This window comes from Ictalurus furcatus, chromosome 6 (genome assembly GCF_023375685.1).
Source record: "Ictalurus furcatus strain D&B chromosome 6, Billie_1.0, whole genome shotgun sequence".
In the NCBI taxonomy this organism is placed as follows: Eukaryota; Metazoa; Chordata; class Actinopteri; order Siluriformes; family Ictaluridae; genus Ictalurus; species Ictalurus furcatus.
Genome location: NC_071260.1, coordinates 28,444,827 through 28,466,349, shown reverse-complemented (window position 1 = coordinate 28,466,349; position 21,523 = coordinate 28,444,827). Strand labels below are relative to the sequence as shown.

At 39.2% G+C, this 21,523-nt stretch overlaps 1 protein-coding gene across 6 annotated transcripts in view; it reads left to right on the top strand.

Moving 5' to 3' along the window:
- Nucleotides 1-21,523, top strand: part of LOC128609093 (coiled-coil domain-containing protein 148-like) — a 99,727-nt gene that overhangs the window by 48,921 nt on the left and 29,283 nt on the right. For all 6 annotated transcript variants that reach the window (XR_008386186.1, XR_008386188.1, XR_008386187.1 and 3 more), the window contains exons 9-10: nt 5,613-5,751; nt 16,723-16,929. Coding sequence is in view for 1 of the 6 variants with exons in the window: in XM_053627469.1 (XP_053483444.1) it covers nt 5,613-5,751; nt 16,723-16,929 (346 nt within the window). In the remaining 5 variants the exon portion in view is untranslated. The remainder of the gene's footprint in view (nt 1-5,612; nt 5,752-16,722; nt 16,930-21,523) is intronic.

Sequence of the window (21,523 nt, the reverse complement as noted above, 5' to 3'; positions counted from 1 at the left end):
GCATTTTCAGCTTTGCGATCTCTGGATGATATGGCGAATGTTTTCCTGTTGTGCCACTTGGGAGCCTGAGCAAGTGTTTTGAACTCTCTGCTTCAATGATGCACTGATGCCCTCGCTTTCCATCAGTGGAAATGGAGAATGTTTTGAATTCCTTGATGTGCAATAAAATCGCTCAATATGTCCTACTTAGCTGTCATTAAATAAATATATACTAGTTAACATATTTCTGAAGATTAAATAGTCCTATTATGTTAAATCTAACACATTACAAATAATTTTAATGGTAATTATGATTGGAAAATGTTTGTATGCTTGCTCTCCTGCACCCAGTTTGAGCAGAAAACTATGCATGAGGGACAATGGACAAATAGTCTGTGAAAGGATTATACCATGTCTTGTTTTTTCTGTTCACTGCATTCCCTACTCTACTCTATTGTATTAAGACTCTTACTTTCATTATATTTTATTTGCCAGTAATAGGCAAACCCTGGGTGAATGAGATGACTCTGCCTGTTTTTTTTTTTTTTTTAAATACATTTGTAAGAGTATTGACAAGTTTGGTTTTGTTATTTGAGACTGTAAATTCTCAAAAAAAACAAACTAGGAAATGAGTTTCATGGGGAAATGATTCATGGTTTGAACACATTTGTTATAGCCTGTGCACAAGTTTGAATATGCTTTGGTGGCAGAATTAATTAATGCCATATGCTGAGCAAATAATTAATGATGGAACATCTTTATTTAGTGCAAACCGCTACATAAAGTGTTTCCCACTGATGCAATATCTACTTTTGCCACAGCTCCCAGTATTCTGCAACATTTCTGCTCTGGTTTGACCCAAATGTGGCGAACCCAAAGGAACCACTTAAAAAAAACAAACTTTCCATTTTATGCACAAGATGCCATAATCCCATTAGGAATGCTACACCCAAAAATTAAAACCAACAAATGAAAGCAAGCAGAAAATACTGTACATGTGGGAACAGGTCTCATTTGCATAATGCACCACCTGCCAACTAAAACGTGTTTATTATTAGCAGTGATAGCACTTCTGGGTGAAGGACTGCTATGAGAACTGCTTATACGCAAGTGTGCAAACACCATAGCCCGGGCTCCTTAGAATTGCAAGCGCCACACTTCTCAGCTTCTCAAGTCTGCATTTGTCTATCACACAGGGCTGAAGTGATCGCAGCAGTCACGTCTCTCGGCCAGACACGTTACGTATATCACACAGAGAAGTGACACATGAATCCCACTTTGTGATTATTACATTGCAGAAATCATAAGGGATAAAGCTGCTATGTTTCATGTAATCGTGTCATATTCTGCTCGTTTTGTCATCCTAATGATGCAGAGCCCACTCACCCCCACAGTGACAGCTAATTAACGTGCCTGACCACCATATCGGTTCTCCCTTAGTTCATTAAGCCCAATTAAAAGCTTAGCCGAACTCCGAGGGCTTTAAAATGGCATCCAAATCACATCGTCTAAAGAGCAGCCTCTGCAGTGTATCCCCAGGCAGCGACTCCCTGCAGGGCCTGATAACACACCCGCACACACATACACGCACAGACACACACAATTACGTCGCATGCATGCCAGAGAAGCAAACAAACACATACAGATTGATTTCTCAATGCACAAGGTAGTAAGACATGGAGAATCTGAAAAGATAGTACAAGAGATACAAGCGAGATCTGGAATAAAGATTTTTACCCCCTCTCCATTTGCCACTTTAGGGGTTACGTGAGTAATTTCACTTCCTGCTCAGAAATGTTACATTCCACTTCTGAAATCCACATGGATAATGTTATAATTATGCACAGACTCTCATTGCATCATTCTAATAAGTCATTTCTGTTATTCACAATGTTATGGAGGTTTATCTTTTTGGAAAATGCAGCCACATGGTGTGTAATTAGCCCCAACACACTGACACATTACTGTGTGTTCATTTGTCAGTGTCTGTGATTCATCCTGGCTGTAGTTTAACATTTGGCGCAGAGGCAGAGCAAGCAGGGATGTCTGAATGCAGTTTTAATTCAAGCTCAGGATAAGTGGTTGTGAAGTATTGAATTTGATCAACCCCGAATGTAAATGACTTTAGGTTATATTGCGGCATGTCATATTCTGGAGTTTTTTTTTTTTTTATTAAAAAATTGATATTAAATCGTTATGAAAAACCTACCTGGCGCTGCCAGAAGTTTAAGTGCATTTGCCAGGTGGTGGGTTTTTAAAAGACATTAACCTGATAATGGATATGATTTGTGAGCAAACTCTGTGGAATGATGAGATGATATTAAAGCGGTCAGGTTTGAATAGCGCAGTGAGCAGTGAGAAGTGCAACACTAGGAAAATTATTGAAAGAAAATGTAACAGAAACATGATCTGAAACGGAATCATCTATAATATTTTTTTTTATTATGTCTAAGTTTAGACAAATGTGATATTCCTTTCCTTTTAAGAGATTTTTTTTTAAATATATTTATATATATTTATATTTAAGGTGTCATGTCACCCTCAAGAACAAGAAGCACAGGTCATTGGATTGTCAAGCTGTCAAATTGCATCATTGGGCCTGTTTATCTGACACAAACATACTCATATATCTAACTCTAGCTAGTAAGAGAACATAAAAAACCAGGCCTTATACAGTAAATGTAATGTTTTAGAGCCATGTAGTGGCGTAGCAATATGAAATTTTCCACTTCAGTTACTAATGCAGAAGAAAAACTATACAAAAGCAACTGATACAGGGGTGAAGAAAGGATAAATCTATTAGTTTTGCCTGGAAATTGAAATGACTAGGCTTAAAAATACACTATATGGCTAAAAGTATGTGGACATCTGACCATCACACCCGTATTTTGTTCGTCCTCAAACTGTTGCCACAAGGTTTTAGCCACACAATTGTATAGAATGTCTTTTTCCCTTCACTGGAACTAAGAAGCCCAAACCTGTTCCAGCATGACAGTGCCCTTGTGCATAAAGCGAGCTTCATGAAGACATGCTTTGCCAAGGAGTGGAAAAACTCAAGTGTCCTGCACAGAGCCCTGACCTCAACCCCACTGAACACCTTCAGGATGAACTGGAACGCCGACTGCACCCCAGTCCTCCTCAGTGAACATCAGTGCCTGACCTCACTAATGCTCTTGTGGCTGAATGATCACAAAACCCCACAGCCACGCTCCACAATCTAGAGGAGTGGAGGTTATTATAACAGCAAAGGAGAACTACATCTAGAATGGCATGTTCAACAAGCAGATATGGGTGTGAAGGTCAGGTGTCCACAAACTTTTGGCCATATAGTGTGTATATACCTAACATAATATATTAAAGTATGGAGTATGGCAAGCTAGTTAGCTGGTAAAGTCCATTTACGTAGCGGCAAAAAAAAATATAAAAAATTCTCGAGTAGTGAATGAATCGGCCACGGTCATTATTCTTTTCTAAAAAAAAACAAAACAAAACAAAAGTGTCACATCTTGTTTGCACCCTCAACAAAAAGTCAGCAGGTCATTGATCAGCTGTGGTTTTCACTGTCATGGCAACAATAAATGTTATTATTTGAGTCTGGAGAGCAACTTCTTTACATCTCAATATATTGTACCGGGGGGGGGGGCATGGTTGTTAGCACGTTTGCTTCGCGTAAGAATCACCATGTGCATGGAGTTTGCATGTTCTCCCCATGCTTAGGGGGTTTCTTCCGGGTACTCCAGTTTCCTCATGCAGTCCAAACACGTGTTGTAGCCTGATTGGTATTTCCAAATTGTCCGTAGTGTATGAATAGGTGTGTGAATGCATGTGATTGTGCTCTGCTATGGGTTAACACCCCATCCAGGGTGTACCCTGCCTTGTGCCCAGAGTTCCCTGGGATAGGCTCCAGTCTCCAGGCTTCCCTGCGACCCTGTGTAGGATAAACGGTATGGAAAATGGACAGATGGATGAATGGTGTACTAGTGCGAGAAATATGTGAGAGCTTTTTGTCAACGGCTACTGCACTACTGATTCATCCAGCCCTGTGATGTATTTCTCTAAAAACATAGCATACGGACAATCTCTCATATGTCACCTAATGCATTTGGACCTAATTCAATTCCGCACTTAAAAAAACGTGCAAAAACTGTAGCGATATTTTTCAGTGCAAACTTTTAAATATGAACTCTTCTCAACTTGCAACTCCATATCATAAAACTGCCACAGGGACTGCAGAATTTAAATCTAGATTTTCTGTCATGTCCTTTAACTTTGACAGGTTTATTGCTGACAGTAGAGCTGAAATTTCATTGTGTCTGATTTTGTGTCATTGTCCACACTAGTTGGGATATATACAGTGGCAAGAAAAAAATATGTGAACCTTTTGGAATTTCAGGGTTTTCTGCATAAATTTGTCATAAAATGTGATCTGATCTTCATCTAAGTCAAGGGTACTGACAAATATAATGTGTCTAAAATAATTACACAAAATAAATTCTGATCCCTCATGTCTTTATTGAACACTCAATTTTGAAGAGCGTAATTCATGAAGCCAACTAACTGAAGTAAAGGCTTGTTCTTGAACAGGATTTGATGGTTTTTAATCCTGAGCTTGACTTGTTCTCACTTTCATTCGGACTTAGTCTCGGCTAGTCCTGGTCTTGGACTTGACAATGCCGGCCTTTGAAATCACTTTGTAACCCTTGCCAGCTTTATGTAAATCAACAATTCTTGATCGTAGATCCTCTGAAAGCTCTTTTTGGCGAGGCATGGCTCACATAAGCGTGTGCTTCTTGTGCAGAGCAAACTTCAAAAGTTTGAGGGGTTTTTATCAGTCAAAGTAGCTGTAGTCCACACCTCCAAACTCATTTTCTTAACGAGACTCCAGGTGTGCAAAAAAAAAAAAGCTTTTTTGAGGTCATTAACTCAAGGGTTCACATACTTTTTCCACAAGCACTATGAGGTTTTTTTTGGTTGTTCTCAATAAAGACATGAAAGATCAGAATTTTTTTTGTGTTATTATTTTAGACACATTATATTTGTCAATACCCTTGACTTAGATGAAGATCAGATCACATTTTAAGACAGAAAACCATGAAATTCCAAAAGGTTCACATACTTTTTCTTGCCACTGTATTTGTGTGTAAAAATAGAAGCTATGTGTCCTGTGTAAAGGCCACTTTAGCATGACGCACTTTGATTATTTGGGCAAGTCATAACTACAGTCTGGTGTGAAATAGGTTTAAGAGGAGTTCCTAATTGAGTGAAGATGATTAGAATTTGAATAATAATATTACAGTTTTTAATGATCATGAATTTTTTTTCATAAATGAAGTTTATATGCACAGAACTTCCTTGATAAAAACATCTCAGGTGACCCCCACATTGGGATACTGATGACGCCCCTCAGATGAGTGGAGAAACCTCATTACATCACAAATACCTTGTGTGCCTTGGACTTACAGCTACTAGACGTGATAGATTTGAACTCCACTCTGATGAAATCATAACCTGTGAGATTGTATAAACCTGTTGGGACCCCTAGATGGCATTTTTATGAGGCACAGTTTTTCATTAGGTTGTGTTTTATGGTGATAGTATGTGTGTGTGTGTGTGTGTGTGTGTGTGTGCATCAGGAATTGTGGCTGGAATGAAGAAGATCACTTGCGATTCCTTCACATCGTAGGTCAATATTCTCCTGAGCTAAGAAACCATAGAGGGCTCTATATGGATATGCTCCAGAGAATTCTACCCCATATCTCCAGAGCAGAACTGGTTAGTTACCACACACACACACACACACACACACCACCAACCACTCTCTCTCTCTATATATATATCTACTGTTTATTCGTCATACTTCTTCAGGGCTCTAGACCAGGCCTATCAGCACACAGCATCTTTCTTACCACAGATTCCTGTCTGGTTACATATCCAGCTGTTTCCCTATGTCAGTGAGTTCTTCTCTAGACTGCATCCCATAATTTGGGCCAAAAGAAAAAAATGTTAAAGGAATACTCCAGCATTTTTCTAATCTATAATTTCTATTTCCGTACATAACATCTGAAATGTACTCAATTGCAGTTACCATCGGTTTGACAAATTTCTCCAGTTCTCAGAGAACAACAAGAAGGGCAGCAGTTGGGGCATCAATAAAATTGTCTTCATTGTTGTTCTTCAGACAAATGTATTTGTGAATTAAGCTCTAAATGTGTATAATTCAAACTTTGAGAGGATTATGCTTTGAGAGGGAAGGATTTATTGTACCAGTGTAGTTGTGTAGTGTACCAGTGTAGTTGTGTAGGTCTGATTGTGCATGCTTTACGGCAATAGGACTCCAGTCTGGTCTAGAGATGTTTTCTGTACTGACTTGGAATTTTCTCCGACTTATACGCATTTGTACTCGGACTTTGTCTGGATAAATATGGTCTTGGTCTTAACTGTCAGGTTGTACAAATTTTCTTCGTGTTCTCTTTCGCATGCCCAGAGTTTGACAATAAGTAATTCCTTCTTGTAGAAAACAGCCTAATGTTTTTGGCGTAATTCATGAAGCCAACTAACTGAAGTAAAGGCTTGTTCTTGAACAGGATTTGATGGTTTTTAATCATGAGCTTGACTTGTTCTCACTTTCATTCGGACTCAACCCGCTTTAGTCTCGGCTAGTCCTGGTCTCGGACTTGACAATGCCGGCCTTGACTCCAGCCCTAGCATGGATGTCATGATGTAACTCACAGGTCTCAAGAGATTATTATTATTATTATTATTATTATTATTATTATTATTATTATTATCAAAATCCAAAGTCAGAATGATTAACATAAACAAATGTTAAAATGCAGCAACCACAATATTCTAAACAAAGGCCAGAATCTAAAGAGTAGTCAAGAATCAAGGCAAGAGTATCAGTAACAGTATAAAAGACTTGACACTAAGGTATGGCGAGACTTTGCAGTGACGTGATGCATGTGTAGTCCTTATATACTCTGGGGGGAAAAGGAAGTAATCAGGAAGTGTCTGTTGTTCAGAACTCAGGGGAGGGGAATCTCTGCTGACAGGGAGATGTAATGTCCCAGGCTAATAATCATCATTACTTTTTTACTGTTGAATAAAAGTATAAAAAAAAGATTCACATATACACTACATATGCGGTTCATAGAGATTAGCTTGAAATGCTGGAGTTTTCCTTAAATTTAGCATCTTTATAGACAAACAAGTCTGTAGTATTGACTGTAGAGTAACACGAGTGTGCAGTATTGATCGTGCAGCGTGTGCTGTAGGTTTTCCTTCAACCTGCGCTACTTTTACTGCTTATCATAAAACAGCTGGAACTAACAAAAGGACTTTAGCTTCACTACTTTTTCCTTTTTTTCATTTTCTGCTTAGATATGTTTGTGTATCAGTGTGTGTGTGTGTGTAGATTCGCATATCTGTGTATTCTAAGAGGGCTTTGTGTTTTCCCAGCAACATGACAAGCTGAAAAAAGTGACGCTGTTGAGAGAACGAGTGTTTATATATATATATATATAATACATAAAACACTTGATTTTTCAAGACACATGGAAGTGATGGAATATGTTTTATTGCCTTAGTGCAGATATGCAGTCATTCCACACCTCTCTGTTTACTTCAGCTGCACCTCTTCCTTTCTTTTTCTCTGTCCCTGTTCATCTAAGTCAGTTAGTGAACAGCCAGGTCATCTCATCCTTCAGCCTCCCTCTTTTTCTTTATCTTGTACCCAAACAGCAAGGGGCTAACAATTATCGGTTCTTTCTGGTTCTGCCTATTTCCACCAATCTTTTTTCCCCTTTTGTTCACGTTTCGTTTCTTACTCAGATCACGCTCAAAGTCTCCGGTTCCCAAAAGTGTTGCATTGTAGATATGATCTAAACTGATAGTCCAAACTCGTAATCGCTCTTCTATTTCCTGATGAGATGTGTGCTCGGTTTGAGAAACCTGACTCATCTTTTTCTTTCTTTCTCTATCATTCTCTCAGATCTCTTTCACTCCAGTAATCACTCTTCTGTCGTCTATTTCCTTTCTTCATTATTTTCAAGGAATATTCTGGCATTTTTCGAGAAACCCTGTTTGTGTGAAACTCACTTGAGGCGGAAGTTTGTTGGGGCTTTCAGCAACCGTCCCAGAAACATTCCACTGTGTTTTCAACACATGGAAATGTGCTTAAATACTGATCTGTGGTATTCACACATGGTTGGCGGATGCGGGAGATAGATAGAGATCGAATATCCCTTAGAATTTCTGCCATTTGATTTTGAACATGCATTGACACACAAGCACATTTCACCCCACGGCGGTTCTCTCGGTAGTGTCACTTATCATCCTGGAGCGAGCCAAACAAGAAAACGACACATTCGGGAAAAACTCTGGCTGTGTTTCTGTAATGAGAACGTGCAAGCAGGCTTGGGGAGTAACGGAATACATGGAACGGCGTTAGGTAATCAGGACACAAAAAACTGGTAACTGTAATCCGTTACAGTTACGTCAAAAAACAAAGTAATCAGATTACAGGTACATTTTGTACATAATGAAAATACTATCAGGATTACAGTTATTTTCATTTAAAACTGAAGAAATGTATCTTTTGACATAACACAATATAGACGGCTGCTTGATTATAGTTCTGGTTCTTGCTTGCCAGTCGTGACTCACATGAGGAACCTCCTGGTGCATGCGTTAATAAATTTTGAAGTGATTCTAATTTAAAATTTGCCGCTCACAGATATGTAAAATTGGATCGTTTTCCTCAATAATTAAATGGACAAGTGTAATATTTTTGCCTCATTTGTTTAATTGGGTTCTCGTTATCTACTTTTAGGACTTGCAGGAAAATCTGATGACGATTCAGATCATATTCCTGCAGGAATCTAGAAAATTCTAAAAGGTTCACAAACTTTCAAGCACCCCTGTATATTAACACAGGTTTGCACTCTAGTTTTAATACAATGAGTGACAGATCCTCTAATGAAAGATGGCTCCTCCACACAGACCACTTATCCTTTCTGTTACTAAATGAGATAAGGAAGCGATAAAGATCAGCATGAAGATGAATTAGTCAAATATAATTACACACCTAGCACAGTGAGTGCACATAAAGCTCATTTCCACTGTATGATTATAGCTGCTGCATAGTGCTGTTCTGCTCCTGAGCACGGTTGCACTTTCTTTTTGATTAAGGTTATCTTTTTTTTCTTTTTTGGTGTGCACTGCTCAATCAGAATTAGAAACTACATTCAGCTTGTCAGCGAGCATGGACCGTGTTCATAAATATGCAGCAGTTGTTCAAATATGTGGGATAAAATATTGGATTGACTCATAAGAAATATTAATGTGGAGTTCAAAATAATAGAACAAGTCAACAGAAAAGTGTTTACCCTTTCTTTGAGAGATGGCAAGTTCAAATGCCACAGTGAATCTTGGCCAGGAGCCGAAGGAGCAAAATTGGCTGTGCTGTAGCGTAGGAGGATTGGCATACTCTCTCCTCCTGTCAATCACAGTGACACCTAGAGAATAATGGGTGTCTATGAGCTCATGTATGTGGAAGAGGGTAGATAGCACTTTCTTCTGAGCCTGCTGCCCATGTTAGCCTTCACCCTCCAGAGTGGGTACTATAGCTGTCGTATGATTGGAGAGAGTTGGCTGGTGGGCGGGAATTGGCAAGTGAACAAATTGGGGAGATAATGTAGGACAATTTGCTGGAGATAGTAGTGTACTGTATATATAGCCATATTACTGTATTGGTAAATCAATGCCTCATCCTTCAAAGGTCCCTGTCTTATTGGGCAGTATTGTTACCCAGATGAGTCTGGTTCCTCTCAAGGTTTCTTCCTCTTAACATCTTAGGGAGTTTTTCCTCACCACCGTCTTACCACCGTCTTGCTCAAGTGAGATTAATCCACACACTTAAAATCTCTATCCTGTGTTTATATGTTTCTGTAAAGCTGCTTTGAGACCATGACCGTTGTAAAAAGCGCTATACAAATAAAATTGAATTGAATTGAATATTGTAACCTTAGCAAATACTGTGTTAAGGACACCCTTGTGTCTCTTCATACATCATAACTCTTAGCGCACCACACAACATCACTTGCAAGTTAATCTAGACCTCTGTTCATTTAATAATATCGCTAACGATCTAATTTGATAGATAGCATGTTAGCCATATAAGAAAGCTGCATTAGCATTACGTTGCCTGAAACAGTGTTTTTACTATTAACTATATTAACTATTAACTATATTTAATATTAACTATTAACTGGTGCTTGTGGGCAGCTAAGTTTAAAATATATAGCGCAGAAGGTCAGTGGGCAGAGCCTCAGAGGCTAAGACTGCCATTCTTGAGTAACTGCTTTATCCTTGTTAGGGACGTGGTGGATCTTAAGGCTATCCCAGAAACACTGGACATGAGACAGGAATACACCCTACATGGGACACAAGTCCATCGCAGGCCACCACGGACACACACATTCACACATAGGGGCAATTTAGCATAGTCAATCCACCTGCTGCAGTGTTTTTGGCCATAGGAACCCAACATGGACACTGGGACAATATGCAAGAGACTACACAGACAGTAAGGGGCGGTAAGGTGTGGCTTTAAGGTGTGTCTGTGGTACACAGACAGTAAGGTGTGGCTCAGGTGGTAGAGCGGGTTGTCCACTAATCGTAGGGTTGGTGGTTCGATTCCCGGCCCACATGACTCCACATGCCGAAGTGTCCTTGGACAAGACGATGAACCCCAAGCTGTGCCTGATGGCAAGTTAGCGCCTTGCATGGCAGCTCTGCTACCACTGGTGTGTGAGTGTGTGTGTGAATGGGTGAATCAGACACAGTGTAAAGCTATATAAGTGCAGACCATTTACCATTAGTAACAAGAGCTCAGGATTGAACCGGGGATCCTGGAGTGACAGCAACGCTACCCGGTACAAGACTAAGACTAGCAGTAACAAGATATTTACTCACATTCATAAGAGTACTTTTTAGTCTGCGGCACGGAATATGGTCAGATGAACAGGACAGGGTCCAAGAAAAAAACATGCGATGCTCAGCTGGCAAAATAAACAATCTCAGAGGGCAGCTTCCTTCCTTCCAAATGGAACAGCCTTTATTTTGGATTGCATGTGCTGCGCAAAAATGCTGTCTACCAAAGGAGCCAACGTCAGAATGGACCGCAATGAAAGAACAGCAGACTTTAAAATATGGTAACATACATACACACCAGCCAGGGAAGATGGCCTGTTGTCCTGCTGAATGCGAAGCCTGCTGTCGGATCCACTGAACATTCAGTGTACTATAGGAATAGCTTCGTGTGTTCAGCTTTGTTAAATGAAATCCAGGTGTGTAAAGCTGTGTGATTTAGATCATTAGTGTACGTGTTGATCATTTGAAGAACACGACTTTAGATGAGTTTAGGTGTCTTTCATGTCACAATACAGCCACTGCGTGGGGTTGTTTTTTAAATTTTTTTTTATTGCACTAACCTTCAGAAAGGTGATTTTAACAATACCACCATCAGATTATAAGGCAGGGGCCATAAAACAGCACACAGATGGGAAGCATTGCTGAGGCGCCCGGCTCTGCCTGCCTCTGAACTGCTGCCCATTCAGCGCTTTGAAGCGAGATAAACGTTCCCCACCGTAAAACTTTCCGAGCCCAATTTAGGCCTACCTGGAGCTACGTTTCTCACTCTCTTACCCGTTATTTCACAGCTTGAAAGAGAGCATGTTAAAGTGTTGACAACATTGCAATAAGCACTTTCTCTCTTGCTCGCTGCTTTCTTTGTTAGCTTTGATTTCTTGTTTTTGAGTCCTTGGGGAAGAAAAAAAGAAATATGAATGGCTGCCTGAAATGAATTGTTGACAATGACTCACTTCAAAGGCTCAAACTGATGTCCACAGACAAAATGAGTATGCCAAACAAAAAAGGCATAAAACTCACTCATATGTGCTTATGGCATAATAAAAATGTAAATAGTGGACTGCTAATCTATTCATAGAACCTTGTGGAAATGTGTATTAGCATAAAAGCTTATATTACCGACTGCAAACTGTTATATGTAAAGTAGTCTATAATACCATACCACATTTGGCTTGTATCATGATTATGTAAACTAATCATGAGCATATGTCCAGAGTGTAATGAGTGTATGTCCAGAAAATTCCATGCTTTTTAAATGCCTGATACGAAAACCATTCGATTTAAGGTTCTAGTGTGACTCCTATTGATTTGTAATGATTTTTCTTAAGAAATGTGACAGAATCAACTGTATTTTTTTTTCTGCTGACACCAACATCCATCCATTTTCTTTATCGATTATCCTACACGGGGTCGCGGGGAGCATGGAGACTATCCCAGGGGACTCAGGGCATCAATCACACACACATTCACACACTACGGTTAATTTAGAGATGCCAATCAGTCTACAGCGCATGTATTTGGACTGGGGGAAGGAAACCGGAGTACCCCGGAGAAAACTCCCAAAGCCCAGGGAAAATAGGCAAACATTGCGCATACACAGGGTGGAGCGGGGAATCGAACCCCCAACCCCGGAGGTGTGAGGCAAACGTGTTAGTCTCACCATTGAAGTCTGTAAAACACTGTGTCCTACTGCAGATCTGCGCAATTACACATATATTAACTGTGATCATGATTTTTGGATACCTCAATTATTCATTCTTTCATTCATCTTCAGTAAGTGCTTTAACCTGCTCAGGGTCACAGTGAGTACAGAGTCTATTCTGGGAACACTGGGTGTAAAGCAGGATTACACCGTAGGTAGTCCGTCACAGGGTGTCATGCACACGCACTCTCTCACACACATACACACATTCATGACTAGGGGCAATTTAGAGTCACTAATCTATACACTGGAATGTTTTTGGGCAGTGAGAGGAAACTGGAAAACCTGGAGGACACTATGTGAGCACATGGAGAACATACAAAACTCTGTAGTGACCTGAGCTCAGGATCGAGGCAGGGTCTCATGAGCTGTGAGGCAGCAATGTTATCTACTGTACCACCAGTACAGGGTAGTGTTGGCTTGACGGTTAAGGCTCTGGGTTACTAATCAGAAGGTCGGGGATTCAAGCCGCAGCATTGCCAAGCTACAACTGTTGGGCCCTTGAGCAAGGCCCTTAACCCTCTCTGCTCCAGGGGCGCTGTATCATGGCTGACCCTGTGCTCTGACTCCAACTTCCTAACATGCTGGGATATGTGAAGGAAAGAGTTTCACTGTGCTGTAATGTATATGTGATTAATAAAGACTCATTATCATTATTATCCATTGAAGCAAGGGTGAGACTTATAAACTGTTTTTTTGGACATGTAAATCTTTAGGTTCATCCACAAACACTCCATAATCCCGAATCCTTAATGAGGAAGCCGGAAGCTACATTTCTGTATGACTTAGACCAAGCAAGAGCCTGATCACTAATACTTTTTTAAATTTTTATTAATTCCGCAATTAATTAAACATTTTGGTGAGTTTAGCCATGAACTAAGGACTGTGATACATTAAATCACAAGCTCCCCATTCGTGTGTTGCAAGATTTTGTTCGATTTTTTTTTTCGAACACTCCACATGTTGCACTTCATTAATGTGCATAATGAGCAGTGTTTTTTTTTTAATGTGAAGGAAAACAGGTTTATAATGGACAGTGAAAGAAATGGCTGCTTTTTTTTTATTATTATTTATGATCAAATGATACAATGATAAAGTGTAATAAAAGTAGTGTAATTAAACTATTTTATTCCTCAGGTGGCTGGATAAGTGTGATTTTATACAGAACATTATATCAGTATTCGGCAAACATACTCATCATTTCAGTTTAGCCATTATAGCACAGCCCCATTGTAACCTGTAGTTTTTTATTTTTATTTTATTTTAATACATCCATGTTGCCTGACTTGTTTCGTTAAACCTTGTCAGATAAACACTCGTGAGTTAATAATAGCTAATAGGAAAGATTTTCTTTTTTGAGTAGCACTAGAGAAACAAACATCACTTACTCTCATAACATTAAAAGCAATGAAACGACACTGTCATTGCAGGAGCACATGGATGTTTATTTGATTTCCATATTTTGTTCATATGTTTACTTTTCATCCGTTGACACCCAGTTATTTAACAGCACACAGAAAGAGGATGAATACTCAACACACCGAGCCCTATGTTTGAGTGTGACACGGGATAATTTATGGGATGAAGCAACAATTCTAAAAATAGAGCTGAAAATAAGACCTTGTACCACATTAGGACATGTTCAGAATGCTACATGAGAATCAGACGGAGGGTCTGTGTTATTCTGCCCCCTAGCGGTCAGTGCCCTATCAACCACATCAAGCTAAGTTTCATAAAGAAAGAAGGACTCTCCGCATGTGTAGAAGGCACTGGGGTTCAGTCATTTCACTCAGGGACAATGGTGTTTGTGTACATACACACACATTTATCTTACTATCCTTCCACTGATATAATGATTACTGTAGCTAATTTACTAATGTCTACATCTAAACCTAATCCTAACCTTAATCTGAGTAACTAAAAAGAAACATTTAGACTCTTGTAGCTGTTTAAATAAAAGTTTCATTTAAAAAAATAGTTTTCAGTTTTCCTTATTGGGAAGGTTAAAAAAAATAAAATGAGATATTCATATCTTTGGAACATTTGTCTGATCCTTATGTGGGTCTCCCTTTTTTTTTTTTTTTTGGTAATTTTTTTATTTTTATTTTTAAGATTTTCAAATAATAATTTTTAGACACATTTGACACAGTGTTCTAGCAAACCTAGACAAATGTCTTAACATACTAAAATATATACACACACAACACACACACACACACGCAAAACCTGACAAAGACATTTCTGAGTGTCTCTCTGACAAAGAGCAGGTGATGATGATATCTTTTGAACTTTTTTTGGGGCCTGCACTAATATTCCTGCGTTTGCTCTGGTGTGTGTGTGAAAGTTTCTTACTTCTGCGAACCGCCTCCATCTTAATGAAACCAGGCAGCTGCATAATGCCTCCTGTCCTGCTGTTCTGCACTAATGCCCTCTCCTCATCTACACTAATGCATTCTTCTACTCCTCCAATGCCTCGCTGCCATGTATCGCTACAGTAATGGCATCCTCACTTTACCATGCTTGCCTTCTTTACTTCTTTACAGTGTCCCAGACACACACACACACACACACACACATACACACACACACACAGCCACACACAGCCTTTCTTCCCTGACTTCTATTCTTCCTCCTGTCTTCTTTTCACCTGTTCACTATGTGTTGTAATCAAGGCAATAACCGCAAGACCAAGTTGAGTCTAAGTCATCTCACCCCCATGTCCAACTTGAGTCTAAGTCATATCTCTACCCTCAGGTAAAAGTTGAAGCTTAAGTTATGAGATTATACATTGTCAGTCATCTCAGCCCCATGTCCCAGTTGAGTCTAAGTCCTCTTTCCCCCATGTCTAAATTGAGATTAAGTCATCACACACTCATGCCCAACTTGAGTCTAAGTCATCTCATCCTCATGTCCAACTTGAGTCTAAGTCATCTCATCCTCATGTCCAAGTTGAGTCTGTCATCTCATCCTCATGTCCAAGTTGAGTCTAAATCATCTCATCCTCATGTCCAAGTTGAGTCTAAATCATCTCATCCTCATGTCCAAGTTGAGTCTAAATCATCTCATCCTCATGTCCAACTTGAGTCTAAGTCATCTCATCCTCATGTCCAAGTTGAGTCTAAGTCATCTCATCCTCATGTCCAAGTTGAGTCTAAATCATCTCATCCTCATGTCCAACTTGAGTCTAAGTCATCTCATCCTCATGTGCAAGTTGATCCTAGTCATCTTACCCTATGTCTAAGTTGAGTCTAAGTAATTTCACCCTTATGTCCAAGTTGAGTCTAGGTCATCTCACCCCCATGTCCAAGTAAATTCTAAGTCATCTCACCCTCACACCCAAGTTATGTCCAAGTCATCTCACCTTCAGGTACAGTTGAATCTTAAATTATAAGATTATAAATGGTTAGTTACAGTATCTCTTCCTCATGTTCCTAAATCATCTCACTCTCACAGCCAGGTTGAGTTTGTCATCTTCCCTCACATCCAAGAGTCTGTCATCTCACCTTTATATTAAAGTCATGCCTAAAGTCATCTCTCACTCATGTCCACATTAATTTAAATAATCTCTCACTCAGGTTCAAATCGAATATAAATCAATCTTTCCCTCACATCAAAGTTGAGTCTAAGTCATTTCACCTTCACATCCATGTCAAGTTTAGGTGATATCTCCCTCATGTCCAAGTCGAGTCCAAAGCCCTCAAGTTACTCATTAGAGGTCAGAGAGGACTTCTTAAATTAAGCTATGTTATGCATAATACGTATGGAATGTACAAATCTAAACAAAGTTCGCTTTTCTTCCTCATATAAATGCATCTGAGGGAGGATCATGCAAAAGGTGCCAGGTTGCCAGGTGTTTTGTTTTCCCGCATTATGGCCTGCAGATATTAGCTTCTAAATACCTACATATATGTTAAAACATTCATCAGCAACCATGTGAGATGGTCTGTGCCTTTCTTTGTTCCTGTCCTCAGCATTATCTCTGTTCTTCATCTCTACAAGACTTCTCGCTTCATATTACCGTCTGTCCTTCCTGCTTAAAACTTTCTTTACTTCACTAGTCCTCAACTAGTCCATAATCCATGACTACTTGTGTGTGTGTATGTGGTTTTCAGAGTGCCCATGAGCGGACCTGGGACTGGTACAGGTTCAGCGTGGAGCAGGAGAGGCTGCTGTTGGAGAGTTGGCACAGGGAGCAGGCATTTCTGCGGCTGAGGACACTGCGGTTGTTGGAGGATGCCAGGGTCATCTATGATGAAGAGCAGAGCCTGCAGAGTGACAGATTACACCAGCAACACATCTGTGTACAGCTTAGACAAAAGGTAACACACACACCAACACACAGTACACAGTACACTGACCTCCTATTACATGGTGCACAGCTGGAAGTATTAAACACGTTGAACAAGGTCTTGTGGTTTTATAAGTCCCTTATGTATGTTTAGTAGTTGTCTATGTTCGTAAAATTCCCAAGATGACAAAAATACAGGGCAGAACTGTCATCACCGCTTTTTATTCGCAAGCACGGCTATGCTTTAATCCATGTGTGTATTATGTAACACTACTCCAGATGGCATTATAAAGAGCACAATCAATCATTATGATTTGGGAATGTGAATCTCAGTCATCCGCCTCACAAATTTTAACTGAGGCTGGAGTGGATAAAGATGTCCGGCCATCTGCTGTGATGGCGTCTGCAGTTTCCAGTCGCAATATGGAAGTCTCCTAGTGCACATAAAGCAAACAGTGTGTGTCAATCTCGGACTGGTACTGCATAAAACCCCTAACCCCGAAATTCTTTAACTCAAAATCTGAACTAGGAAGAAATAAATAGTACTTGATATTTTTAGTCCCTTCTTACACTTTTTCAATCCGGTCTAATATTATAAAACCTTATTTAAATGGTTAATGGGAAAAAAATATATATAACAACTGTATTTAATCATTGCTTTAATTCAATTTGGAAATGTGTATTATACAGGATCATGTGACAGGATGCACGTTGTGTATGCTTAATATGTTTATTTGGGGGCAATCTATGAATCATTGTCCATTGTGGGGGGTCAGAACACAGGAAGGCAACATTGAATAAGGATAATTTATGATTAGAAAATGGGAAAACAGCAATATGAAGGGTCAAGTCTAGAAAATACAAAGATATACAGAAACAAGAGGGCAATAATAGACAACTCAATCAAAGGCTTAACACAGAACAGGTGCACACATTAGGGTAGTCAACTAATGACAGGACTAGAACATAAATAAAAGTATAGGAACTCAAAAGTGAAATGTTCGAGCAGTGCTCAACATGCTGGGGAAAACTTCTCACATACTGAGATATCAGGCAATCAGGAAATGCATTACACATGTTATTTATCTTACAGAAACTAACGTGTTAATGTAACTGTTTTTCATTTACCACTTTAGTAAATTTAATCAATGTTATGTGACTAGTGAGTAGATTAGTGAGCTGATGTTGGGTTTCAGTTAACCAGAGCCAGTTAGCCTGATGACCCATGGATCATGTGTCCTAAGAATATAATTCTTAAAACTTGGTGTTGATGCACTCTTTGATAATCCATAATTAGTGGTGTCAATTAAGAGCTTATGGTATTAGTGAACAAAAATTTTCACTGCAGAATTGTATTCGTTTATTTGTGTTTTTGTCCATACAAAAGAGAGATACTCTGACTGGTTAAATATTTGGGGGGGGGGGGGGGGTTAAATCATTTTGTACCTACTGCAAAGACGGAAAATGATGAAGCCCGTATTTTGGATCTAAAACTTGGACTTCTTCTTCTATGTCAGATTAATTTCCTCCAAGGCTTCTTTTATGCTTTAATATCCTCTGTTTGACTGAGTCATGAATGAAATCTGATGCATATGCCCATAATTAAGCCATTTCTCTCCTAGTTATGGATATAAATATAATCCCACATTTCAAGAACAATAATCTGAGGCTATCATGAGCACAGACTCTGGGCAGTTGACGACTGGAAAAATATTTTTTCCAGTTATTATCTCCCCCCACCCCCCACCCCCAATCTTCCACTGCCCAGTTTCTGTCTGTGCCCATATATCTGTTATGGTCTATTGGCTGGATATGGTTTGTAGTTCGTTGCCTGGCTTGGGATCACATAAATTGTCTAGGTTTTTGTATAATCTCCACTTACTCTATAGCCGCACTTCTGTTAATTCTTATATTTACTCAAGGTTCCTCAAGAGTGGTTAGAAGCTGGCCACGGTGATTTTACATCCTTTACTTCCTTTGTAACAGTAAAAGAGCTATTACCCATTATTAAATAACCATTAATTAAATATAATGTTTCAGTCATGATGGGGTCCCAGAGCTAGACCGTTACAAGCTATCTAATTAGAAAGCAAAAATTGCCTAATTTTAAACTCATTGCTCCACTTAGTCACTGATATATTGATTTTATTTTTTCACTGTAATAATTTCAACAATTTTCTTTCACTGTCCAGGACATATTATAAGACTGAGACTGACCTATGGTTTAACATGTTATACCATATCATGTTAGATGGGCTTGGAAAAAAGTATTAGTGATCAGGCTCTTGCTTGGTCTAAGTCATACAGAAATGTAGCTTCCGGCTTCCTCATTAAGGATTCGGGATTATGGAATGTTTGTGGATAAACCTAAAGATTTACTTGTAAAAAAAACCGTAACAGTTTAAAGTCTCACCTTTGCGTCAATGGATAATATTGAGTCTTTATTGATCACATATACATATGCACAGTGAAATTCTTTTCTTTGCATACCCCAGCATGTCATGAAGCCAGGGTTAGAGCGCAGGGTCAGCCATGATACAGCGCCCCCTGGAGCAGAGAGGGTTAAGGGTCTTGCTCAAGGGCCCAACAGCGGCAGCTTGACAGTGCTGGGGCTTGAACCCCCGACCTGCCGATCAGTAACCCAGAGCCTTAACCGTCAAGCCACCATCTCCTCATCCTGGGACTAATATTCACAATCTGCTCATACGGAACATCCTTTAAACACACTTACTACTTAACTTTACATTATACAGTTGTAGAAGAGTAATGATCGCACAATCTCAATATCCCATGATCCTACCTGCTACATGATGGGTCCCTTTTGAGTCTGGTTCCTCTCAGTGTTTCCTCGTCATGTCACGGAGTTTTTCCCTCGTCACTGTTGCCTCTGGCTTGCTCATTAAGTGAGCTACAGTAAATCTGCATTGGGGTTTCTGTCAAGCTTCTTTGTGACAAAAATGGGCTATAAAAATGAAACTGGATTGAAGTGAATTGCATTTCAATGAGAATGCTGATTATACACAGTACTTTTCTTAGTTAGAGGAATTATCACAACACACATTGCTTACATACTGCTTAAAATTAGTAACTGTGTGGTAGCTGTTTTATTTAATGTTAACAAGACTACAGTGTTGCTCATTGGTCCAGAGAATACTAGAAATAATCTCTCATATTGGAGTCACATTTGAATCCTGTTGTTTGTCTATAATACACCTGTTTTATGCCCCAGCACTGGCTACCCATTAAATGTTGTACTGATTGTAAAATCCTGCTGTTGACATATAAATCATGGTTTAGTTCATTTCCTCCTGGTTAAATGAACTAGTGACCTTTTACCGTCCTCTTTGTTTATTGAGGTTATAGATTTATACAGACTGCAGGTCTGTTGTGAGTCATAGAACTTACTGGCAAGGCATTTTGATGTAGAGCCCTAAAATGATGGAAAAGATTTAATCAATTTAGTGAAATTCAGTCTTTAGGACTTAGGATAATGACATGTTTTTAATTAGATAAATCTAATTCTGTATAAACTTTTATTACGGTGTTTATTCAGTCTATTTTCTTATATTTCTTGTTTCATGTTTTATTTCTGTGTTATGTACAGCTGCCTTGCTGCTTTCATGTACAGGTATAATGACATTATATAAATATACACGCATGTGAGAAAGTAAGTACACCCCATGGAAATTCTTCTTGTTGTTGTTTCTGTTTACATATTTGGACAAGCAAACATTTGATCCTCTTTGAAACAGTGCCTATTAAAAAAAGGTCATACACTCTATCAAATGATATCAAATTTTGTAGTCATTTTCACAATTTAAATGAACAACAACAAAAAAAAAAACCCCAACAACAACAGATCAGTCACATGGAAAAAGTAAGTACATCCCTACATTTATCACACCTTTAAATCCATGTAATTAGAATCAGGTGTTCAAGATTTGGTGCCAGTGATTAGAACCTGCTTAGGGAGTGCAGGTGGAACCCGTCTTATTTAAAGCCAAACATTTCAATGGGGTCTACTTATTTTTTTCACACGACTGAAGCTGAGTAGTTTAGGCTTTCAGTACTGTGACTCCATTAGGAGTTTCCATTTTCCCACTCTGTATTATTTCTTGCATTGTTACTATAGCTACGGTTGCTCATTTTCTGGCCAGCTGTGCCGGCTGATAGAGGGATGATTGATGATTGAATGATGATTGTGTTTTTGGCCTATGGTAAGCATTGTGGAGAGATTAGCCATTCAGGAGGAGATGGGCGATGTGCAGCAGATGTTTAGAGTGGAGGGACGATCTATTATTCAAGATGCCTGAAGCAGGATTTTCAAACTGATTTTTTGTTGTTTGTTTGGTTGCTTTTGATTGCATATGAGGTGTAGAGCGAAGTGTCTATGGGTAAAACAGATTACATATCCAAATTTGGTTATTGTGGCAATAATAACAATGATAGGTAAAGGATTGTGTACGTACTGACAGGAGCTGTAGCTGTAGTGGTAAAGCTTTGGAATGTTTATTATTCAGAAAGACATTCACGACTTATCCTTCTATCCTCTTATCCTCCTTATCCCCGTCTAGCCTCGACTTCTTAAAGTATTCTTTTGTAGTGTTCATGAATACTGTCCACAA